The sequence below is a fragment of the Somniosus microcephalus genome, chromosome 28 (assembly GCF_052327205.1).
Source record: "Somniosus microcephalus isolate GS21.2 chromosome 28, FLI_Smic_1.0, whole genome shotgun sequence".
Taxonomy (NCBI): Eukaryota; Metazoa; Chordata; class Chondrichthyes; order Squaliformes; family Somniosidae; genus Somniosus; species Somniosus microcephalus.
The window spans coordinates 34,726,471-34,752,497 of record NC_141014.1 but is presented as its reverse complement, the minus strand read 5'-3'; the positions used below and the strand labels follow the sequence as shown (position 1 = coordinate 34,752,497).

At 46.4% G+C, this 26,027-nt stretch overlaps 1 protein-coding gene across 1 annotated transcript in view; it reads left to right on the top strand.

The window, feature by feature from the left end:
* LOC147099534 (prolactin-like) overlaps nt 1-23,567 on the top strand; it is a 28,276-nt gene extending 4,709 nt beyond the window's left edge. The window contains exons 2-3 of the mRNA XM_085969204.1: nt 20,722-20,829; nt 23,364-23,567. Of these exons, the coding sequence (XP_085825330.1) occupies nt 20,722-20,829; nt 23,364-23,567 (312 nt within the window). The remainder of the gene's footprint in view (nt 1-20,721; nt 20,830-23,363) is intronic.
* The last annotated feature ends 2,460 nt before the right edge of the window (nt 23,568-26,027 follow it).

Here is a 26,027-nt window from a genome sequence, read left to right as displayed (position 1 = left end):
GAGGGGAACTTGCAGGTGGTGGTGCGCCCATGCGCCTGCTGCCCTTGTCCTTCTGGGTGGTCGAGGTCGCGGCACTGGGAGGTGTTGTTGAAGAATCTTGCCACCGTTTCTCAGGAGAGATACATCGACCTTGGAGGGGCTGCAGTGCAGATTCACCAGAACGATACCGGGGCTAAAAGTGTTAACTTATGAGGACAGGTTGCATTGACTAGGCTTGTATTCCCTTGAGTATAAAAGATTAAGGGGTGATCTAATTGAGGTGTTTAAGATGATTAAAGTAGTTGATGGGGTAGATACAGAGAAACTATTTCCTCTGGTGGGGGGGGGTCTAGAACAAGGGGGCGTAACCTTAAAATTAGAGCCAGGCAGTTCAGGGGTGATGTCAGGAAGCACTTCTTCACAAAAAGGGTAGTGGAAATCTGGAACTCGCTCCCCAAAAAGCTGTTGAGGCTGGGGGTCAATTGCAAATCTCAAAACTGAGATTGCTAGATTTTTGTTAGGTAAGGGTATTAAGGGTTGCAGAACCAAGGCGGGTAGATGGAGTCACGATACAGATCAGCCATGATCTAACTGAATGGCAGAACAGGCTCGAGGGGCTGAATGGCCTCCTTCTGTTCCTATAAGTATTCCATTTCACCTTGACAAGCGCAAAGACTCACAAATAAAAGGAACTGTGAGCTCGCAGTTTCACCTCCCAGCAGGTCCTTCGATTATGCCTGCCTCTGAAAAAAGACGCACAAACAATGTCAGGGAGGTTAACCACCCGCCTCCCTCCCGATAGCCTCCACGAACGATGTTTGTATTACGGTTTTACTTTAATGCTCGCGAACAGCAAACACAAACCCAGATGTGACTGTCGGGGGACAGATCCATCGCCTGGCACCTGCCTCAGCATCTCTACGCAGTCAAGGTCACAGCAAGATGTTGGGACGTCTTTCCGGGAGATGGGCAAGCAAATTCTCTCCGCAAAAGCTTAAGTGCTCTTCAGACTCTTCCCCCGAGACTCCAGAATTAGAAACTGGGGCGGATCCAATTTCGCATTGATGCAATAAGGTGTCATGTTTCCTCAGCATCTTTTTTTTTTCATTTCGTAAGAATTGCTTTCTGTTTTTTTTATTCTATAACTGCAGCCAGTCATGTGAGCCTGTACACAAATCCCTAAAAGCTTGCAGGGTTACTGAAACAGGTCTTAATGAGGTCTCCGAGTATTGATAAGTGATAACATTATAGTAATATCAGCCTTAATGGATCTGGCAGTGTTATTAGAAGGGACAGGATTACTGGGAATACATTTTTTTCAAATCACAGGGAGTTGAATTAAGAGGTCAGATTAAGGCTTGGTTGAAACGTACTTTCATCGGAAATCAAATTGTTGTGGTGAAAATAAATTCACATCTAAACCGTGTAAAAGTAAAAAGATGCAGTTTATTATCAGAGCTCTGGGAGAAGCGTCTCGTTCTCTCTTGGTTGGTACAGCTTTTTATTCTATTTTCATCCAATCACATTGTATTACAATAATCACCTGATCACATTGTATTACAATAATCACCTGATCACATATAGATTCTTTTCAGTATTAATAAAGGTTAGTTACATCTTACTATGCCTTTGGTTACAGGTCAAATTCCCATGACCCCTATATTCTGCTGTGTCTACAATTTTTAGCTAAAGCAGCATATTCCTTATTGCTTACGGAAAACGCACATATTCTGTCTGGTCCCACAACTGCGTCTTATCTTGGTTTTTCGAAGCTTCTCACATTGTTCTTTGTTTAGTTTTGCCTTTTTACATAAGTATATTTCTTATCTCAACCTGGTTTCTTTTAGTCACTTTCACATGACCTCACTCCTTTGTTCTGACTTTAATTTTGCTGGCATCACTTAATTAGTGGTCACCTCGGCTGTCCGAATTCTGAGAGGGTTCAATTTAACCCCTTCAATACAATAGCTAATTAATCCTCCCTGCAATGATTCTGGCGGTTAGGCCCTCGTGACCCTTCTTGGTCTGCAATACTGGGCTGCAGGTCATAGGTTACAGTATCAACAACTCGTTTGTAACTGAGCCCATTCTTTCTGTTCTGTTTCTTATCTCTGCCACCTGGATTATGATGTCTGGTTCTACAGGCTGCCAGACCATAGTTGCTAGGCTGAGGCTTCTTTAATAATCTACGCAAGCCATTTTGTTTCTTTATGTTACTACTTTAAGTTTAGCTGATTTTATTAAATCTTTCTCACAGTTCAGCATTAGCTGTGTGTAGCTTGGTGGCTATGCCTTATCTTATTCTTGTAAGGCTCCATTGTATAAAGTCCTTGAGCTGGGCAGACATTTTATCGTCACTTGGCTTCTCCTCAGCTCTTAGTGATTTTGCACATAACCCCCTTTCTCTTTCCTTTGTCTAAAGTAATTTGTTTGCTCTGCATTTTAAACACTGAGAGGATTTGCTTTTAACCCTTTCAAAATATTCCTCTTTACTCTCAAGGTCCATGTATTCAAAGAATATATTGTCATAAAGCACTGCAGCGATGGTGAAATGAGTTACAACATTAAGTTTTGTTAAATCCATGGACACTGGGATTTTAAACAGAAGATTTTTCAGCTGCAGGAGAAAAAGGCATCAGGCCCTTTCCATAGCTCAACCCACCTTCTCGGCTCCTCCCTCAATCCAATCTCTCTTCAGAAACGCCTCCAATTGTTTCTTGAACCCACTTATACCGTCTGCCTCAATGGGGATCCTTGCTAACTTATTCTGTCATTTTTATTACCCCTTCACGTGGAAAGGTTCCACCCAGAGCGTCTCTGCTTACTCCGAGCTTGGTCATTTTTAGCTTCCTACCCTAACATGGTCTACAGAGCAGTAGTGATACCCGCTGACATGAATCAGTCATTCATGAAAGAAAGACTTATGAAATAATACTGAGTGGCCTACGGGTGGCGCTGTCCAGGGAGAGTATAAATACTCGGGCACGGGCCCAGCTTGCGCAGGACATTCTTAACAGGAACTAGTGAAGGACACAACTAGACCTCCATGTTGTAAAACAGTTGATTAAAGCTTTGCTTAACGCTTAGACCAAGTGCCTAGTAGTTTTCTTACGTCACCCGCCCTGCTGTATGCCTCAGAGACATGGACCATGTACAGCAGGCACCTCAAAGCACTGGAGAGGTACCACCAACACTGCCTCTGCAAGATCCTGCAAATTCATTAGCAGGATAGGCGCACCAACGTCAGTGTTCTCGCTCAGGCCAACATCCCCAGCATCGAAGCTTTGACCACGTTCGATCAGCTCCGATGGATGGGCCACATCGTCCGCATGCTCGATACGAGACTCCCAAAGCAAGCGCTCTACTCGGAGCTCCGGCATGGCAAGAGAGCCCCAGGTGGGCAGAGGAAACGCTTCAAAGACACCCTCAAAGCCTCCTTGAAAAAGTGTAACATCCCCACCGACACCTGGGAATCCCTGGCCCAAGACCGCACAAAGTGGAGGAGAAGCATCCGGGAAGGCGGCGAACACCTTGAGTCTCTTCGCCGGGAGCAAGCGGAAGCCAAGCGCAGGCAGCACAAGGAGCGAATGTCAACCCAAGCACCCCACCCACCCGCCCCTTCAACCACCGTCTGCCCCACCTATGACAGAGACTGTAGGTCCCGCATTGGACTCATCGGTCACCTGAGAACTCATTTTTAGTGTGGAAGCAAGTCATCCTCGGTTCCGAGGGACTGCCTAAGAAGGAGCCCAACGCCAATATCACAGCTTTCAGTTTCCCTATACCACCCACCCTAGGGCCTCTCTGAGTGACACTGCCAAGTTTAGTGCCAATTAGTGTTGAATTAGATGCAGTTCTTTTTTTAAACTGTGCCCACTCAGAACTGAGTTGAGATGCCTCCCGAGACTTGAGCACGTAATCTAGGCTGACACTCCCAGTGCCAATACTGAGGGAGTGCTGCACTGTCGGAGGTGCCGTCTTTCGCATGTGACGTTAAACCAAGGCCCCGTCTACTCTCTCGGGTGGACGTAAAAGATCCCATGGCCACTATTCGAAGAAGAGCAGGGGAGTTTTCCTGATATCCCAGCCAATATTTAACCCTCATCACTTAAAAAAACAGATGATTTGGTCATTATCACATTGCTGTTTGTGGGAGCTTGTTGTGCGCAAATTGGCTGCCGCGTTTCCTACATTACGACAGTGACTCCACTTCAAAAGTACTTCATTGGCTGTGAAGCTCTTTGGGCCATCCTGAGGTCGTGAAAGGCGCTATAGAAATGCATGTTCTTTCTTTCTAGATAACCAACTCTTCCATATTTGGTGGGAATCTCTACGGGTGGGTTCAGTGATCTCCCATGCGCTTCACTGCTGACTGTGGTTCCCTATGTGTGTGGACTGTGTTGATAAGGAGGTGGAACTATCCGAGCATTCATATTGGAAGTGAAAGGCCTCTATTAAAATTAGAGGCTCAACAGTTTTAATAGAGGGCTTTCGTGGCTGCTGTGAATGCTGGGATACCCCTGCCTCCATACCCGCCTCATGCTTTCTCTTAGTCTCTAGCAAGAGGGAACGCTCCCAAAAACCACAGTCGGATGAGCTGTGAAGGGAGAAAGTGAAAGAGAGATAAAGGGAGATAGAGAAAGAGAGAAAAAGAAAAACGACAAAAGGAGAAAGGCAGGGAGAAGATATCAATGCTAGTTGGCCATCACCTGGAGTCCAAGCAAAGGCTACTCTTTGCCCCTTTCAGCTACATTTATCTTCTGGTGTATGTGGATGCCTCAGGTACATGTCTTGTCACTAACAATCCTGCACATGGGATTTTGCTTCGTGTTGGGAACTCTGCTGAGGCACACATGAGCCGTACAGTATCAGACAAGACTGAAATGGTCCTTTAACTCGGTGGGTACTGCATATGTGCAGAGGCTAACACATGAGCTGTACACTACCAGACAGGAGTGAATTGTTCCTTTTTAACGGGTGTGTATTGCATATGGTAAAGTACAAAAAGCATCGCCCTTTCTGCTAAAATTCAGTATGCACGCTTACAGTGCCACCCAGTGTAACAAAGCACAAACTGCACCTTTGGAGACAGTCAAAACTGGGTCGACTGGATCTATGAATAGAAGCACACTAGGGGCCGAAACTCTGGAATCCCTCCCTAAACCTCTTTGCCTCTCCACTTCTTTCTCCTTTAGGGAGGGAATTGCAGAGCTTAGGGCCTAGACGGCTGAAGGCACGGCCGCCAATGTTGGGACGAAGGGAGTGAGGGATGCGTAAGAGGCCAGAGTTGGAGGAACGCAGAGATCTTGGAGGGTTTGGATCATGGAATGATGCAGCTCAGAAGGAGGCCATTCAGCCCACCCTGCCTGTGCCGGCTCTTTGAAGGAGCAGTCCAATTAGTCCCACTCCCTCTGCTCTTTCCCCACAGCCCTGCAAATTTTTTCCCTTCAAGTATTTTTCCATTTCTCTTTTGAAAGTTACTATTGAATCTGCTTCCACCGCCCGCATTCCAGATCATAACAACTTGCTGTGTAAGAAAATGTTTCCTCATCTCCCCCTCTGGTACTTTTGCCAATTATCTTAAATCTGTGCCCTCTGGTTACCGACCCTCCTGCCACTGGAAACAGTTTCTCCCTATTTACTCTATCAAAACCCTTCATAATGTTGAACATCTCTATCAAATCTCCCCTATTCCCTTGCCTTGTTAGTCCTCCCAAAATGCATCACCTCACACTTTTCAGGGTTAAATTCCATTTGCCACTGTTCTGCCCATCTGACCAACCTGTCTATATCGTCCTGTAGCCTGAGGCTTCCCTCCTCGCTATTTACCACTCCACCAATTTTCGTGTCATCTGCGAACTTACTGATCATATCTCCTACATTCATATCTAAATCATTAATGTACACTACAAACAGCAAAGGACCCAGCACCGATCCCTGCGGTACCCCACTGGACACAGGCTTCCAGTCACAAAAACAACCTTCGACCATCACCCTCTGCCTCCTGCCACTAAGCCAATTTTGGATTCAATGTGCCAAATTGCCCTGGATCCCATGAGCTCTTACCTTCTTGACCAGTCTCCCATGCAGGGCTTTGTCAAAAGCCTTACTGAAGTCCATGTAGACTACATCAACTGCACTACCCTCATCCACGCACCTAGTCACCCCCTTGAAAAATTCAATCAAATTGGTTAGACATGATCTCCCCTATCCTTGCCTCTCCAAGTGAAGACTAATTCTGTCCCTCAGAATTTTTTCCAATAATTTCCCTACCACTGATGTTAGGCTCACTGGCCTGTAATTCCCTGGTTTATCCCTACTACCCTTCTTTAATAATGGTACTATGTTAGCTGTCCTCCAGTCCTCTGGCATCTCCCCTGTGGCCAAAGAGGATCTGAAAATTTGTGTCAGAGCCCCTGAAATTTCTTCCCTTGCCTCACACAGCAGCCTGGGATACATCTCGTTTGGGCCTGGGGATTTATCCACTTTTAAGCCCGCTAAAACCGGTCCATCTTTGTCCTTTACCATGACTATCTTAAATCTCACCGAATTATGGTCACTGTCACCAAAAGGTTTAGCATGACTTCCTTGTTTTTGTATTCAATGCCCCTATTTACAAAGCCAGGTTTCTTTTTTACCTTTTCCTGACTCACTCATCCTGCACATTACATGAAAGCAGTGTGAGCTCCTCCCTGGCTTTACCGAGACTCCTGCTGGGAAGTGCATGCATTGAAGTTGGATAAGGACAGGCTCAGGACGACACCTTCTACAGTCGTGTAGCCTGCTGACACTCATTACCTCGGCTCACACTTGAAGAGCGACTGTTCGGGCGAGGAATTGGAAGGCACCTGAGGAATTGCCTGGATGAGTGCAGCTCCAACAACACTCAAGAAGCTCGCCACCATCCAGGACAAACCTGCCCATTTGATTGGCACCCCATTCACCACCTTAAACATTCACTCCCTCCACCACCGGCGTACCGTGGCTGCAGTGTGTACCATCTACAAGATGCACTGCAGCAACTCGCCAAGGCTTCTTCGGCAGCACCTCCCAAACCCGTGACCTCTTCCACCTAGAAGGATAAGGGCAGCAGGCGCATGGGAACACCACCACCTCCAGGTTCCCCTCCGAGTCACACACCATCCTGACTTGGAAATATATCGTCGTTCCTTCATCGTCGCTGGGTCAAAATCCTGAAACTCCCTCCCTAACAGCGCTGTGGGAGCACCTTCACCACATGGACTGCAGCGGTTCAAGAAGGTGGCTCACCACCACTTTCTCAAGGGCAATTAGGGATGGGCAATAAATGCCGGCCTTACCAACGACGTCCACATCCCGTGAATGAATAAAAATAAAATTGGAGCTCACAGGAGACATGGGTGGGGGGTGGGGGAGAATGGGGGGCAGGGGGAGTGAAGGGACACATCACCATTATCGTTGTATCGTACGATTACCAGGATGGTAGAAGGCGAACTAGAAGCACCTTAGTCTTTTATCATCTAGCAATTCCTATCTTCCTATGACACACGATCTCTTCCCATGCGCGTAGGCAACTACGTGTAGACTTTGAGACCATATGGACATGTGGAACTCCATGCTAAAAGATTAAGACAAATAATCTTTGTTTTGACATCTCCTAAAGATTTCTTCCACTTCCAGATAAAGACACTCAGACCAATGAATGTCAGGCCGATTGGGGGATTATCTCTGGGTGCACGGGCTCATGAATATTTAAACCTAATTGAGTTCTGCAACTCATCAATAAGCAAATATATGCTTCAAAAGGGCATGAAGTGGAAATGCTGTGCATCTCAAATGTCTCCAAACACACTAGCATAGACTTGGTTGCAGAAGTATACTCGTATGATTGCTTCAGTCGGACCTCTCACCTCCCTGCCATTCCGAAATACCTCAACATTTAGGAACAGCGATCAGGGGTAGGAATTCCCCCGATTTCTACCGTGTGATTCCTGCTGAAAAATAATAATAATAATAATAATAATCAACTTTATTGTCAGTGTTAGTGCACAAGTGCAGTACAACGAAATGTAGGCTTGTGGCTCCCGAGAGTGTACATTTAGATTAAGACATTTAAGACATCACTGCAAAAGGGAAAAAAAGGACTTGCATTCCTATAGCGCCTTTCACAGATTCAGGACATTCCAAAGAGCTTTAAAGCCAGTGAAGTACTTATGAAGTGTAGTCACTGTTGAAATGTAGGAAACGTGGCAGCCAATGCGCCCATAGCAAGGTCCCACAAACATCAATTAGATAATTGACCAGGTGTTGATTGAGGGGTAAATATTGGCCAGGGCACCGAGTAGAACTCCCCTCCTCTTCTTTGAACAGTGCCGTGGGATCTTTTACGTCCACCTGAGAGGGCAGACGGAACCTCAGTTTAACATCTCATCTGAAAGACGGCACCTCCGACAGTGCAGCGCTCCCTCCGTACTGCGCTGAAATGTCAGCCTAGATTATGTACGCAAGTCTCTGGAGTGGGACTTGAACCTACGGCCCTCTGATTCAGAGGCGAGAGTGCTACCCACTGAGGCAAGGGATCAGGCTTGGCTTCCCTCCACGTTTCAGCTTCCTGCTGCCATTCACTGTCTAGCCTCACATATGAAGAATGACCATTTGAGGGAGGTACTGCAGGTAGGCCGAGCCTCCTGTAGCTGTATATGAAACAGCTGAAATACAATAACCTTTACATTACTGTGTCCTTCCCCTGACCTCCAAGATGGTCAATGAAAGAAAAAAAAAAGACTTGCATATCTGTAGCGCCTTTCATGACCTCGGGACGTCCCAAAGCGCTTTACAGCCAATGAAGTACTTTTGATGTTGTAATGTAGGAAACACGGCAGCCAATTTGTGCACAGCAAGTTCCCACAAACAGCAAACTTATAATGACCAGATAATCTTTTTAGTGATGTTGTTTGAGGGATAAATATGGTCCAGGACACCGGGGAAGAACTTTTGTTTGGTACTACAGCACCACCACTGGCAGGAAGGTGTAATCACAACGTGACAAGTTTACATAAGAAATTCCCATTGTAAATGTGGGGACGACGTAGGGATATAGAATGGAAAAAGTTGGCACAAAGGTGTGACAACAGGAAGTAAGATTTTGTAGACATGAAGGGCAGGATTTTCATTGGGCTGTGGAGGCAGGATTGGAGGCGTGTGGGGGGTTAAAATCTCGAAATCGGGGGGCACGAACCCATCCCGCCCCCAACCAACAGGTAGTTAACAGGCAGTTTTTAGCCTAATCCCTATTTTTATTCCTGAAGTGTGGGATTCCCGACGGCTCCAAACCACGCCAAGTTAGCGAGGCGGACCGTCGGGCTGAAGGGCTTGGAGGGTTCGAGATGTCCGGTGTTCAGGTGAGTGATGGGTGCATGAGTGCAGAGGTAAGTGTGTTTGGTGTGTGTAAAGTGTTTTAAGAAGTTTTACTTACATTTACTTACCTTTACAGCCTTCCTTCCTTCAGGTCTCGGGAGTCCCTCATCTCACCGGCACAGAAAGCAGAATGGCCGCGAGCTGTCAAAAGTTGCAGCATTCAGCTTTCTGTTCTGGAGAGATCTCTAAATCAGCCTGAGAGGAAGGAATTAACTTGGAGTACAGATTGTCAGTGTTTGACAGCTTCAAAGAGCTGTGAAACGCTGATATTTCATTTGTCAAAAGCTTTTGACAGATGAAATGTCAATCTGTGACGTCACCTGTTGCTGGGTGGCCCTTAATTGGCCTGCTGAGCCTGCTGGGCGGGCTCAACAAGGTCAATCAAGTGAAAATCACGTGGGTTGGCCACAACTCGATGGAGGTGGGACTACAACCCCGAAAGTTATAGTCCCGCCTCTTACACGCCTCCTCAATGAAAATCCAGCCTGAAGTGCTTGCAGATTTTTATACATATATATATTTTCTTGTATTCATTCATGGGATGTGGGTGTCGCTGGCAAGGCCAGCATTTATTGTCCATCCCTAATTGCCCTTGAGAAGGTGGTGGTGAGCCACCTTCTTGAACCGCTGCAGTCCGTGTGGTGAAGGTGCTCCCACAGTGCTGTTAGGGAGGGAGTTCCAGGATTTTGACCCAGCGACGATGAAGGAACGGCCGATATATTTCCAAGTCGGAATGGTGTGCGACACGGAGAGGAACTTGGAGGTGGTGGTGTTCCCACAAAGAGAGAGAAAAGGGGAGGGAGAAAGAGAGAGTAAAAGAGGTCTTGTGTGCGACACCGTTCTGATGAAGGGTTACGCCAGCAGAGTGTACTCTAGGGGAATCAATGGATATGGGGATCGGGCGGGAAGGTGGAGTTGAGGTCGAAGATCAGCCATGATCTTATTGAATGACGGAGCAGGCGCGAGGGGCCGTATGGCCTACTCCTGCTCCTAATTCTTATGTTCTTAAGTTAACCTATCTTTCTTTTTTCAGGTGCTGACTGACGTGCTACAAATTTCCAACATTTTTGATTTTTATTTCAATTTTCCACCACTCATGTTTCTCTTTCTTATTTGCCCCCCAAAAATGTATGTTCTTGGTTTTAATGTAAAGCCTCATCTAAGGACGTTAGAGATACAGGTTTTGACGCAATTGAGCGGGGGGAAAGAAACTAAATATTAACCGACCAGTCGCAAACAATATCTTTCCAACAAGTGACTAATTGTGTGGTTAAAGGTGTTAACTGAATATTAATTGTTTGAGGGAGCATGTGCAGCAATGTAGTTAATGAATATGATTATAACCAGGTATATAAATCTCTCCGAATCCTTTGGTAAGCAAAAGGACAAGTTGAGGTTTTGGTTCTCACTGTTTAAGCCAATATCAGACAGCAATGGTCATCCTTCAAATCTGTGGCTGCATTTCTCTTAAAGGTACGGACTTCTCTTATCGTTTGTGTTTTTAGAAAGACCTTTTGCACTCATCGAAGTAAAGGATGTTAGTGTTGGGGAATGGAATGCTTTTCATCTGAGGCATCAAGGGCTCCCAGGGGGCAAATAGAGCATGGGTTAGAGGCAGAGCAAAGCTCCCTTAACTCTGCCCCAACCATGCGGCTGAGACCCAAATTCAGAAGAGCGCCTCCTACTGTGTGCCAGTATGGCGATCCTCCATTTCACACACAGTCATCCTATGAGGTCCCGGAGTGAGTAATTAGGGTGCCGTTCGTGTGCTGTGGGATCATGGCCACCAGGAATTGGGTTCAGACTGACCAGTCACTTCACGTAGGATCCTTACAGATGACCATGGGGTGTGGGGTGAAGTAGCTGGTTAACTGATTTCTTTTGTAGCAAGTTTGCTGTTGTGGAGGACACTGGATTGGAGGAGATGATGTGTTTTCACAGTGAGGAGCTTTGAAACCCCTCCCCGCCCCCCTCAACAAAGAGGTGATGATACCTTCTGTATTCCTTCATGATTGCTCTGGTCTTGAACAAAAATAGCGCCTTTCACGGCCTCAGGACGTCCCAAAACATTTCAGCCAATGAAGTACTTTTTTTTTTGGAGTGCAGTCATTGTTGTAATGGTGGAAACACGGCAGCCAATTTGTGCACAGCAAGCTTCCACAAACACCAATGACGAGATAATCATTTTTTTTGCAGTGATATTGGTTGAGGGATAATCATTGACCAGGGCACTGGGGGGGATCTCTCCTGCTCATCTTCGAATAGCGCCATGGGATCTTTGATATTCACCTGAGATGTCTCATCTGAAAGACGGAGGTTGTTGCTGCTGCAGGTTTGTATTGCTCCCCCTGCCCTTGTGAGCAGGGCAGACCAGACTTCAGATGCACCCAGTTCTGTTTCATAGAAACATAGAAGATAGGAGCAGGAGTAGGCCATTCAGCCCTTCGAGCCTGCTCCGCCATTCAATGAGATCATGGCTGATCATCCAAATTCAGTACCCTGTCCCTGACTTCTCCCCATATCCCTTGATCCCTTTAGCCTTAAGAAATATATCCAACTCCTTCTTGAATATATTTAATGAACTGGCCTCCACCGCCCTCTGTGGCAGAGAATTCCACAGGTTCACCACTCTCTGGGTGAAGAAATTCCTCCTCATTTCAGTCCTAAATGGCTTACCCCTTATCCTTAGACTGTGACCCCTGGTTCTAGACTCCCGGGCCATCAGAAACATCCTTCCTGCATCTAGTCTGTCCAGGGCTGACAGAATTTTATAGGTTTCGATGAGATCCCCTCTCAATCTTCTAAACTCCAGTGAGTATAAGCCCAATCGACACAATCTCTCCTCATACGTCATTCCTGCCATCCCAGGTATCAGCCTGGTGAATCTTCGCTGCACTCCCTCCATGGCCAGAACGTCCTTCCTCAGTGTGTTTCTGGCACACACAGCGGCTTCTTCTGCATTGGGTACAGTCAGTGGGTAAGAGAGGCTTCATTCATCTGTTGCAGGTCTTCTAGGTACCATCATTTGCTGTGGCTCCACCTTATTACAACAACAACTTGCATTTATATAGCCCCTGTAACGCAGTAAAACGTCCCAGGGCGCTGCACAGGAGCGTGATCAGACAGAATTTGACACCGAGCCAAAGGAGGAGACATTAGGGCGGGTGACCAAATGCTTTTGTCAAAGGGGTAGGTTGTAAGCTGCGTCTTAAAGGAGGAGAGCGAGGTGGAGCAGCGAAGAGGTTTGGGCCCGAGACGGCTGAAGGCACGGCCACCAAAGGTGGGGCGTAGGGAGTGGGGCAGAGACAAGAGGCCGGGGTTGTTCTCCAAGGATTGCAGGACTGAAGATGGTTACAGAAATAGGCTCCTTCATTATTGTTAGCTGCCCTTTTTAAAGGTTAAGAACACAACTAGTTTGAAACAAAAGTCTTATCGTAACTTGGGTAACATGGGCCAGGAGGAGACAACTGATGGTGGGTTTTAGTATCGCAGGGTTGTTTTACTTCAAGGTGGCTCCTGACTATTATAATGGCTAATTTAAATGAAGGGACACTTCAATTCTTTACTTGTTTTCACCTCCGTTTTTTCCTCTCCTCTCATAAAGGCACTGACTGGCCTTTCAGTACAGTTCCACAGGCAGGCCTCAAAAGTGGCCATTCTTCATGTACGAGGTTGGACAGGCAGTGTGCGCAGGCTGCTCAGGGGGGTTCCTGTCTCTGGGCTCTCTCACAGTAAGCTTTCCTCCCTCCACATGTTGTTTGCAGCCTGGAAACTGTACAGCCTTCCATTTTAACCCAACTCAACGCCCATTTGAAGTCAATGGGGCATAAAATTGGGCGGGGTGTAAAACGGGTGTTCCCCAACACTCCCCCCCCCCCCCCACCCCCTGCCACCGCACCCCCGAACCTGCCCCATTCCCACCGGGTGAATAGGTTAAAATAGTGGTTTAATGGCACAAACTGTGTAACTATAATTCATGCATTCGTACAAAAAGGAATTTTCCTCTTCGTGAAGGACTTTTTTTTGCTTCTCGCCGCTCTCCAATTCTCTCCCCTCTTCTTCCGAAGGGAATGACACATGCTGGGGTACCATTCCACAGAAACCAGCTGAACCACCCTCAGAGTATCTGGCCCAAGTGGCTGCTCTTCATGTGTGAGCCTGAACTGTCAATGTAGGCGTTTGACTGTAGAAGACAATACATGGCGAGCTCAATCACTTAGGTCTACACCTGCACACTATCCAATGGGTTGGGAGAATTGGGGGGGGGGGGTGCGGTCAGGAAAGGGTCAAAGGATAGCAAACAGGAGCAGAAACTCTGGCTGCTTTCCCCAGCTACCCTCTCTTTAGCCCAGCTACTGTGCCAATGTTAGCACCTCAATAGTCCTGGTTGAGATCAGCATGGTCTGGGGATGCAACCTGGAACTTCAAGAGCATAATAGCAGAGCACTTGGAAAACAGTGACATGATCGGACAAAGTCAACATGGATTTACAAAAGGTAAATTGTGCTTGACTAAACTACTGGAATTTTTTGAGGATGTAACTGGTAGAATAGATAAGGGAGAACCAGTGAATGTTGTGTATTTGGACTTTCAGAAGGCTTTCAATAAGGTCCCACATAAGAGATTAGCATGCAAAGTTAAAGCACATGGGATTGGGGGTAAGGTACTGACTTGGATAGAGAACTGGTTGGCAGACAGGAAGCAAAGAGTTGGAATAAATGGGTCTTTTTCCGAGTGGCAGGCAGTGACTAGTGGGGTACCGCAGGGATTGGTGCTAGGACCCCAGCTAGTCACAATATATATAAATGATCTAGACGAGGGAACTAGATGTAATATGTCCAAGTTTGCAGATGACACAAAGCTGGGTGGGTGCGTGTGCTGTGAGGAGGATGCAGAGAAACTCCAGTATGATTTGGACAGGTTGGGTGATTGGGCAGATGCATGGCAGATGCAGTATAATGTGGATAAATGTGAGGTTATCAACTTCGGTGGCAAAACAGGAAGACAGATTATTATCTGAATGGCAATAGATTGGGAAAAGGGGAAGTACAACTGGGTCGCTGAAGGTAAGCATGCAGGTGCAGCAGGCGGTTAAGAAGGCAAATGGTATGTTGGCCTTCAAAGCGAGAGGATTCGAGTACAGGAGCAAGGATGTCTTGCTGCAGTTATACAGGGCCTTGGTGAGACCATACCTTGAGTATTGTGTGCAGTTTTGGTCGCCTTATCTGAGGTAGGATGTTCTTGCCATGGAGAGAGTGCAGCGAAGATTCACCAGACTGATACCTGGGATGGAAGGAATGACGTATGAGGAGAGATTGGGTCGATTAGGCTTATATTTGCTAGAGTTTAGAAGAATGAGAGGGGATCTCATTGAAACTTATAAAATTCTAACAGGACTAGACAGACTAGATGCAGGAAGGATGTTCCCGATGGCGGGGAGTCCAGAACCAGGAGTCACAGTCTAAGGATGAGGGGTAAGCCATTTAGGACTAAGATGAGGAGGAATTTCTTCACCCAGAGAGTGGTGAACCTGTGGAATTCTCTACCACAGAAGGCAGTAGAGGCCAATTCATTAAATATATTCAAGAAGGAGTTGGATATATTTCTTAAGGCTAAAGTGATCAAGGGATATGGGGAGAAAGCAGGGACAGGGTACTGAGTTTGGATGATCAGCCATGATCTCATTAAATGGCGGAACAGGCTCGAGGAGCCGAATGGCCTACTCCTGCTCCTATCTTCTATGTTTCTATAAGAATTAGGAGGAGTAGGCCATATGGACCCTCGAGCCTGCTCCGATATTCAATAAGATCATGGATGATCTTGGACCTCATCTCCACTTCCCTCCCAATTCCCATATCCCTTGATTTCCGAGAGTTCAACAATCTATCGATCTCAGCCTTGAATATATTCAATGAGTCAGCATCCACAGCCCTTTGGGATAGAGAATTCCAAAGATTCACAACCCTCTGAGTGGAGAAATTTTTCCTCATCTCAGTCCTAAATGGCCGACCCCCTTATCCTAAGACTGTGACCCCTGGTTCTAGACTGTCCAGCCAGGGGAAACCACCTCTCAGCATCTACCCTGCCAATCTCCCTCAGAATCTTATCATCTTATATGTTTCATATGTTTCTTATGCTTTACGACTCCGTTCCACGTTAAGCACTGCACCTGCACCAACTCAACAATTGCGGGAGCTTTCTATGCCAACTTTCTTGATGCCAAAGCTGGTCAGGCTCTGAAAGTTTATGCCATCATGGTGCATCGCTTTCAGTGTTTCAAACACCAGATGTCGCAATGGATCCCGTGCCTTTTAACCAAAATTGGGACAATGAAAGTGAGCCGCGGACATTGGGCAAATCCTAGTTGAGATTTTCAGTTGCAAACCGTCCTCAAGTCAAAATTCACGGCTAGGGGCTGTTGAATAGAAGCCTTTCCCTATCACAAGGAATGGCGGGACAGCTCTCCCTCCATCGCAGTCTCTTGGCGTCCAGCATGAAATAGTAAAAAAATAATTCTGGGTATTATCAGCATCCTGAGGTTGGAGTATGGAGAACAAAATATACAACATAAAACCCCTCACCCAATGAAGGGAAAGTGTAAAGATGGGGACTTGATGAAATGGTCCTGAACACAATGGCAAATTTTTCACTTTAATTCTTTCATACAACCTCCAGACCCTCGGCTACTACATTTCTGCCCCAATTTCAAACGCAAACTTTATGTGCAGAACTCATCAGAGTGCAGGATGGTAGTGCTGGGGAATGGAACACTTTGCATTTCAGGTACCCATCAACCGCTTCCAGGTCAGATATAGCACAGGATAGCTACAACAACAACTTGCATTTATAGAGTGCCTTTAACGTAGTAAAACATCCCCAGGCACTTCACAGGAGCGATTTTCAAACACAATTTGATACTGAACCACATAAGGTGACCAAAAGCTTGTTTAAGGGGATAGTTTTGAATGAGCGTCTTAAAGGAGGAGAAAGAGGTGGAGAGTTTTAAGGAGGGAATTCCAGAGCTGAAGGCCTAGGCAGCTGAAGGTATGACTGCCAATGGTGGAGTGATGAAAACTGGGGATGTACAAGAGGCCAGAATTGGAGGAGTGCAGAGTTCTCAAAGGGTTGTAGGGGGTTACAGAGATAGGGAGGGGGGCGAGGGCATAGAGGGATTTGAAGAAGGATGAGAATTTTTAAATCGAGGCATTGCCAGACCAGGAGCCAATGTAGGTCAGCGAGCACGGCGGTGATGGGTGAATGGGACTTGGTGCGAGTTAGGATACGGGCAGCAGAGCTTTAGTTTATGGAGGGTGAAAGGTGGGATTCTGGCCAGAATAAGTATTGCACACTTATACGTGTAATAAGGAGTGTCTTTACGGAGGAGAGGGAGGTAGAGATGTTGAGGGAGGGAATTCCAGAGCTTAGGGCACAGCCACCAATGGTGGAGCGATGAAAATCGGGAATGCACAAGAGGTCTGAATTGGAGCAGCGCAGAGATCTCGGAGGGCTCCCTCTACTTTGCCCCAACAACGTGCCTCAGCTAATACAATGCTACAGGAAACTTTCGTTTAACCGGAGGTTAAATATCCGGAAAGCTCTATCCACCGGCAAAATTCAGGAGTCGGTGCAGATAAGTTTTTTTACTTTTCGTCGCTTTTTTTCTCCAGTCAGGTTCTGTAAGCGTCTAGTTGAAGCTGTTGCTTAGCTACAGAGACGCTTGCAAGCTGCGCCGACTGCAACAGGGTTTGTTGTTTCAGACGGAGCTCAGAAGCTCCGTATGTTTTAACATTGGCGCTGGTTTCTATGGCAGTTTTGATGGGACGGCACCAGCTCGGTCCCGTCAGTGCCGGATACAAGAAAGTATCCTGTATTTCCCACAGCAGCCTTTCTGAGCAAGACTACCAATTAATACTAATTTAGAAGATCTGTTCTGTGGGAATCTGTGCCCACTAAGAACGCCTTGGAGACTGCCCATGCTTATTTCAGATAGGGCTCGTCCAACCGGAGGAGAGTTCCATCGTATCAGTGTGGACTGGATTTGAACCCGGGCCCCAGAGGTGAAAGTTCAGTGTCTGGCCCAGTGCACCACCCTGTTCCCTCGAAAGACTACTTGATCTGTGCTTTGGTACCATTTCATTAAGTTATTTGTATCCTTTTTTCTCTCTCCTAGGTCTACTTTCCATGATAGTGTTGGTGTTTGGTGCTCAGGCCAGGGATAGCGAGATGTCTTTGCCCTCATGCGTCAATGGGCATGGAGAAAACCAACCAATTTCGATATGTGAATTGTTTGATCGTGTCGTTGAGCTCTCCCACCAGATGCATACTCTCTCCACGGATACATACAATGAATTTGTGAGTACATTTATCTCAAACCCAAGCAGCTTTTTCCAAAGAGTCTGCCCGACAACCATGTATCTAGATTGAGTGAGAGACGTGAAGAAAACGAAGGCAATGTTCACGGGAGCAGACAAGATCAAGGGATCGAACAAGAGTCTTCAAAATTCTGAAAGAGTCCGAGAGGGCAAATAGCAAACAATTATTTATTCCAGTTGGTGAATTGGTAACAGATGGGCATTGATTGAAGATTAGTGTTAGTAATATCAAGAGGTTAACATTTCAACAACAACTTGCATTCATATAGCACTTTTAATGCAGTAAAACGTCCTAAGGCGCTCCTGTGAAGCGCAATCAGATACAAAACTGACACTGAGCCAAAGAAGGAGGCATTAGGACATGCGAGTTAAAGCTTGGTCAAAGAGGTAGGATTTAAGGAGAGTCTTAAAGGCAGAGAGAGATAGAGAGGCGGAGAGGTTTAGGAGGGAATTCCAGAGCTTAGGGCCTCGGCAGCTGAAGGCACGGCCGCCAGCGGTGGGGCAAAGTATGTGGGGGATGCACAAGAGGCCAGAATTGCAGGAGCGGAGAGATCTCGGAGGGTTGTAGGGCTGGGAGAGGTTACAGAGATAGGGAGGGGCCATGGCAGGATTTGAACAGAGATTGCTCACAAAGAGGGTTATTAGAATATGAAACACATTACCATCAGTTGAAGTCAAATCCAGCACGACATTTAAGGGAGAATTGGATAAACACTTGAAGCAGAAAGATATTAAAGGATACAGGGCAAGAGCAGGGAAATGGGATGAGATAACTGCAGTGGGGGAGTCAGCACTTGCAAAGGTATAAGGGGGGGTCATATGAACTGTTTCTGCGCTGAATCTATGATTAATTCTTACCCTGCTGAATAAACTCGGCACATTTATACTGGTAATGACCCTTACCCTGCTGAATAAACAGCAACTCTATAAGATTATTAGTTTTCTTGCTGCATCCATGTCCTATTTCACTCACCCCCACATCACTGACCAGATCCTTGTCTGTGCCAAAGGCAGATTTGAGATTCGGCTCGACAATTAAACCTCGTCATTTTTTTTGTGTATAAAAGTTAATTTCAGAAAATTCCCAAGCAAATTTAGGAACATAGGAAGAGGAGGCCATTCAGCCCCTCGCGCCTGTTCTATCATTCAATGAGATCATGGCTGATCTGTGACATAACTCCATATACCCGCCTTTGCCCCATATCCCTTAATACCTTTGGTTAACAGAAAGCTATCAATCTCAGATTTAAATTTAACAATTGACCCAGCATCAATTGCTGTTTGCGGAACAGAGTTCCAAACTTCTACCTCCTTTGTGTATAGAAGTGTTTCCTAACTTCACTCCTGAAAGGTCTGGCTCTAACTTTTAGACTATGTCCCTTAGTCCTAGACTCCCCAACCAGCAGAAATAGTTTCACTCTATCTACCCTATCTGTTCCCCTTAATATCTTGAAAACTTTGTTAAATTCTAGGGAATACAACCCTAATTTGTGTAATCGCTCTTTGTAACTTAACCCTTGGGGTCCGGGTATCATTCTGGTAAACCTACGCTGCACTCCCTCCAAGACCAATATATCCTTCCTAAGGTGTGGTGCCCAGATCTGCTCACAGTGCTCCAGGTGTGGTCTAACCAGGGTTTTGTACAGCTGCAGCATAACTTCTACCCCCTTGTACTCTAGTCCTCTAGATATAAAGGCCAGCATTCCATTAGCCTTTCTGATTATTTTCTGTACCTGTTCATGACATTTTAATGATCTATGTACCTGGACCCCCCAAGTCTCTTTGGACCCCCACTGGTTTTAGCTTTTCACCATTTAGAAAGTACCCTGTCCTACATTTCATAAATTTGATCCCTAAACACAAATAGACCTTTACTTAAAATAAAATGTTAACCAGAGAGATTGTGACTCAAATGTTCAACTACATTTCATTGTACCGTTGAGAAACCGTAATGAAGCAGCAAAGCCTACACTCCAGGACACCACTTGAGCAGGTTTCTGCTGTGGCTCAGTCGGTTGCACTCTCGTCTCTGCGGCAGAAGGTTGTGGGTTCCTAGCTCCACTCTAGAGATTTGATCCCATAATCTAGGCTGACGCTCTAGTGTAATACTGAAGGGAGTGCTGCACTGCCGTCTTTCAGTTGTGACGTTAAACCGAGGCCCCGTCTGCCCTCTCAGGTGGATCCCAGGGCACTATTCCAAGAAGAGAAGTTCTGTCCTAGAATCAAAGAATAGTTACTGCACAGCAGGCGGCCATTTGGCCCGTCGAGCCCGTGCCGGCTCTCTGCAAGAACACTTCAGCTAGTCCCACTCCCCCGCCCTTTCCCTGTAGCCCTGTAATTTTGTTTCCTTCAGGTACTTAGCCAATTCTCTTTCGAAAGCCACAAAGGGCCAAATGGCCTACTCCTGCTCCTATTTCTTATGTTCTTATGATTTGAGTCTGCCTCCACCACCCTTTCAGGCAGTGCATTCCAGATCCTAACCACTCGCTGCGTAAAAAAAGTTTTTCTTCAAGTCGCCTTTGGCTCTTCTACCTTAAATCTGTGTCCTCTGGTTCTCGACTCTTCCGCCAATGGGAAGAGTTTTTTCTCTAGCTGCTCTGTCCCGAGCCCCTCATGATTTGATTCCTGCCCAATGTTTATCCCTCAACCAACATCATTAAAGCCGATTATCTGATCATCATCACATTGCTGCTTGTGGAACCCTGCTGTGTGTGTGTCCTGCATTACAGCAGTGACTGCACTTCGAAAGTACATTGGTTGCAAAACACTTTGGGAGGTCCTGAGGTTGTGAAAGGCACTGCAGAAATGCAAGTCTTTCTTTTTCTTTTAACAGTCGATGAATTACGCTTTCTGTTTTGAAGCACAGACAATTGATGGAATTCTGGAGTGCAGAGCGATAGGGTGAGAAGGCAGGTAGTTAGGGCAGGGACAAGTTTTCTGGTGCTAGAAATTCTTATGCTCTTTCTTTTAACAGAACCAGCATTTTATGCAAGGGCAACAGCTTATTTTCAGGGCTATTAACAGCTGCCACACCTCCTCCATAGTGACACCTCAGAACAAGGAAGAAGCATTAAGCACAAGTGTGAGTATTTCTGCCGAAACGAGTTAAAGAAACATAGGATATAGAGCACAGAAACAGGCCATTCGGCCCAACCAGTCTATGCCGGTGTTTATGCTCCACTCGAGCCTCCTCCCGTCTTTCCTCATCTAACTCTACAGCATCACCCGCTATTCCCTTCTCCCTCATATGCTTGTCTAGCCTCCCCTTAAATGCATCTATACTATTCGCTTCAACCACTCCCTGTGGTAGTGAGTTCCACATTCTCACCACTCTCTGGGTAAAGAAGTTTCTCCTGAATTCCCGATTGGATTTCTTGGTGACTATCTTATATTGATGGCCTCTAGTTATGCTCTTCCCCACAAGTGGAAACATTCTCTCTGTATCCACTCTATCAAAACCTTTCCTAATTTTAAAGCCCTCTATTAGGTCACCCCTCAGCCTTCTCTTTTCAAGAGAAAAGAGACCCAGCCTGTTCATCCTTTCCTGATAGGTATACCCTCGCATTTCTGGTATCATCCTTGTAAATCTTCTCTGCACCCTCTCCAGTGCCTCGGTATCCTTTTTATAATATGGCGACCAGAATTGTATGCAGTGCTCCAAGTGTGGTCTAACCAAGGTTCGATACAGGCTTAGCATAACTTCCCTACTTTTCAATTCTATCCCATAGAAATAAACCCTAGTGCTTGGTTTGCTTTTTTATGACCTTGTTAACTTGTGTTGATACTTTTCCTGATTTGTGTATTTGTACTCTGAGATCCCTTTGCTCTTGCACCCAATTTAGATTCTTATTTTCCAAGTAATATGTGACCTCCCTATTCTTCTTACCAAAATGTAATACCTCACATTTATCTGTGTTGAATATGATTTGCCAATTATATGCCCATTCTGCAAGTTTATAAATATCTTCTTGTAATCTGTTGCAGTCCTCCTCAGTATTGACTATCTCCCCCAATTTGGTGTCGTCCACAAATTCAGAAATTGTGTTTTTGATTCCAAAGTCTAAATCGTTAATATAAATTGTGAACAACAGTGGTCCCAGCAGTGATCCTTGTGGAACACCACTTCCCACCTTCTGCCAGTGTGAATAGCTACCCTTTTGCCTGGTGAATTGGCCAAAGACACTGCACTGACGGCATTCATGGAGGAGCTCATTTGGCCCATCGTATCCATGAATGCTGTCCGTGCAGTTTCTTTGGCCAATTCACCAGGGCACACATTTTTGGTTGGGGTGGGAAGGAAACTAATTTCCCGGCTCCCCCACCTCCCTCCAGACCACTCGCTCCCTATTTTTCCCCTTCCTTCTACTGTGCTGCAAAAGCCTACAAATTACTATTGGGGTTTTCTCCCCCCCCTACTCCTCTCGATGGCGTTGACTGCTGGGCGACAGTTCCAAGGGCATTGCCGGCCTCCGTTGCCTCACTCAAATGGCCATTCTTTCTGTGGGAGCCTAGATAGTGAATGCCAGTGGGCTATTAGACAGTGTAGGACACCAAAAGAGCATACTTGGGTGCAAATTGCCTGCTCCATCTTCAGGGCCAAGAACAGTTACAAAGAGCAGCAGAGGATAAAAACTGATAAAAGATTGAGTAGAATGAGCCTATACTCTCTGGAGAGGTGATCTCATTGAAACATACAAGATTCTGAGGGGGATTGACAGGGTAGATGCTGAGAGGTTGTTTCCCCTGGCTGGAGAGTCTAGAACTAGGGGGCATAGTCTCAGGATAAGGGGTCGGCCGTTCAGAGCTGAAATGGGGAGAAATTTCTTCACTCAGAGGGTTGTGAATCTTTGGAATTCTCTACCCCAAAGGGCTGAGGAAGGACGTTCTGGCCATGGAGGGAGTGCAGCGAAGATTCACCAGGCTGATACCTGGGATGGCAGGAATGACATATGAGGAGAGATTGTGTCGATTGGGCTTATACTCACTGGAGTTTAGAAGATTGAGAGGGGATCTCATCGAAACCTATAAATTTCTGTCAGGCCTGGACAGACTAGATGCAGGAAGGATGTTTCTGATGGCGGGGGAGTCCAGAACCAGGGGTCGTAGCCTAAGGATAAGGGGTAAGCCATTTAGGACTAAAATGAGGATGAATTTCTTCACCCAGAGGGTGGTGAACCTGTGGAATTCTCCACCACAGAAGGCAGTTGAGGCCAATTCATTAAATATATTCAAGAAGGAGTTAGATATATTTCTTAAGGCTAAAGGGATCAAGGGATATGGGGAGAAAGCAGGGACAGGGTACTGAATTTGGATGATCAGCCATGATCTCATTGAATGGCGCAGCAGGCTCGAGGGGCCGAATGGCCTACTCCTGCTCCTATCGTCTATGTTTCTATGAGTCATTGAGTATTCAAGGCTGAGATAGATAAGATTATTGGACTCTAGAGGAATCAAGGGATATGGGGGTCGGGCGGGAAAGTGAGGTCAAAGCTCAGCTATGATTGTACTGAATGGCGGAGCAGGCAATAGGGGCCATATGGCCTACTCCTGCTCTTAATTCTTATGGTCTTATTTTTAAAAAAATTTAAATTAATTTTCAACGTGTTTGACTTTCAGCATGAGCAGCTGCTGAACCTTGCAATTGCTGTTCTACATTCTTGGCGAGACCCTCTGCAGTACGTGATCTCCGAATTCAGCGACACCTATGGGATCACCAGCTCCATGTTGAGTAAATCAGTGAAGATTGCCAAGCAAATGAAGCAGCTTGTGAAAGGATTGAATAAGATAAGCGAGCAGGTAGGTACAGTTACACCGATGTGAAGGTACAAGGAAGAAAAAAAAGAACTATAGTGTCTTTAACGACCTCAGGACGTCCCACAGCGCTTTACAGCCAATGAAGCATTTCTGAAGTGTGGTCACTGCTGTAACGTAGGGAAATGCTGTAGCCAATTTGCGCACAGCAAGCACCCACAAACAGCAATGTGATAATGACCAAATAATCTGAGGGTTTTTTTTTCCCCCACTGTTAGACGAGGGATAAATGTTGGCCAGGACTCCAGGGATAAGTCCTCTGCTCCTCTCCGAGATAGTGCCATGAGATCTTTTACGTCCACCTGAGGGGGCAGAGGGGGCCTCAGGCTTAATGCCTCATCCGACAGTGCAGCGCTCCCTCAGTACTCCACTGGTGTGTCAGCCTAGATTTTTGTGCTCAAGTCCCTTGGAGTGGGACTTGAACCCACAACCTTCTGGTTCAGAGGCGAGAGTGTGACCCAGAGCCACGGCTGACACCTGGTAGAGAGGGCGCAGGGCAACAGGATTAGCACTGACATGATGGGCCGAATGGCCTCCTTCTGTGCCGTAAATTTCTATGTGAACTGTCAGTTAGAGCGGCTCAGATCCCAGTAGACTGGAGGGTTTTGTTGTGCTAGTTTCTCCCTTCCTGTCCTGAAGGGGCTAACACTTGGCAGGGTTCCAGAGGCATCAGGCTAGACAGTGAGCACCAATAGGTTAACTGCAGAGGGAACTGGAGCGCAGCCTGATCCTGTCCTAACTCTAGTGCCGAGAATTTCCTCAAGGCTTCCATAATTTGTATTTATATAGCACCTTTAACGTAGTGAAACGTCCCAAGGTGCTTCACAGGAGCGATATCAAACAAAATTTGACACCGAGCCACATAGAGAAACGAGAAAGGTGACCAAAAGCTTGGTCAAAGAGGTAGGTTTTAAGGAGTGAGTTAAAAGGAGAGGTAGCGAAGTTTAGGAAGGAAATTCCAGAGCTTTGGGCCTAGGCAGCTAAAGGCACGGCCGCCAATGGTGGAGTGATAAAAATCGGCAATGCGCAAGAGGCCAGAATTGGAGGGGCGCAGAGATCTCGAGGGGGTGGGGGAGGTTGTGCGACCGGAGGTCAGAGGGATGGGTGAAGCCCATGAATGGATTTGAACACAAGGAGGAGAATTTTTACATCGAGGCGTTGCCGGACCGGGAGCTAATGTAGGTCAGCGAGCACACGGGCGATTGTTATTACGTATTTACCAGCAAAATGCTTCTCGTTTCCATTTCAGGTGGGACAGCATAGGCGAGTCATTCAGCAGGTGCTGCAATGGGAGCAACCTTTAGCTGAAGACAGAGACTCGATAATGTTCCAGCTCTATAGTCTCCTGCACTGCTTCCGCCGTGACACGCACAAAATCGACAGCTACCTTAAACTGCTGAAATGCAGATTCTCCCAGCAATCGAGCTGCTAAAAAGTCACTTTGTGGTCAGTGTTATAATTCTCCTTCTAGATTTTCACAGCTCAGGAGTGTTGCAAGTTCAACAGCTCTTAAGGATCGGTGGAAAATTGTAGGCCTATTTAGCTTTTTTCCCCAGACATTTTCCTCTACGAAGATCTCAAAGGTACCTTCCGACTCTGACTGAAAAGTTGAGAGAGCTTCCAATGCAGTTTCCTCTTCCCTCTTGTCATTTTGCCTCAGGTTTTCATTCAGGATGCTCTCCACGTTAGCAACAGGCAAAGTTTTTGGTGTTGCACTGATGTGTGGGTGTCACACCCACCGTCTCCAGCTGGGCACGGTGACTATCCCGTCACTGGCTCTAGAGATCGCGACATTTTATCTGCTTCACAGCTTGTCCTCTTGTCCACCTCTAGCTTCAAACCTCGCCTTTCTCTCAATCTCTAATTTTCTGGTCATTAATTCTCTAAACTTTCCTGTTTTTTTAAAAAATAGGATCGTACAGCGCAGGAGGAGGCCATTCGGCCCATCGTGCCTGTGCCGGCTCTTTGAAAGAGCTATCCAATTATTCCCACTCCCCCCGCTCTGTCCCCATTACACTGAATTTTTTTTCCTTCAAGGCTAGATCCAATTAAAGTTAAAAGGGAATTTCTGCACACTTATTAAAAACCCCATTTTTTTACTCCTGTTCCCAGGCTCTCTTGTTTTGCCCCCTAAGATGCAAAGACACTGCCATACATACATGCTGCGCCATAAAATTATTATTTTTAATTATAATTCTCAGAATGTGGGTGTCGCTGGCAAGGCCAGCATTTATTGCCCTTGAGAAGGTGGTGGTGAGCCGCCTTCTTGAACCGCTGCAGTGCGTGTGGCGAAGGTACTCCCAACAGTGCTGCTAGGGAGGGAGTTTTGGAAATCCCTACCCAACAGCACTGTGGGATAACATTTAGGCACGTTGGGAAGAGTGGTAAAAAAAAGAAAAAAGAGACAAAAATAATAAAAGACAGGGAGAGAGGACAGAAGGATAATACATTGTGCCACTTGGCAGTCTA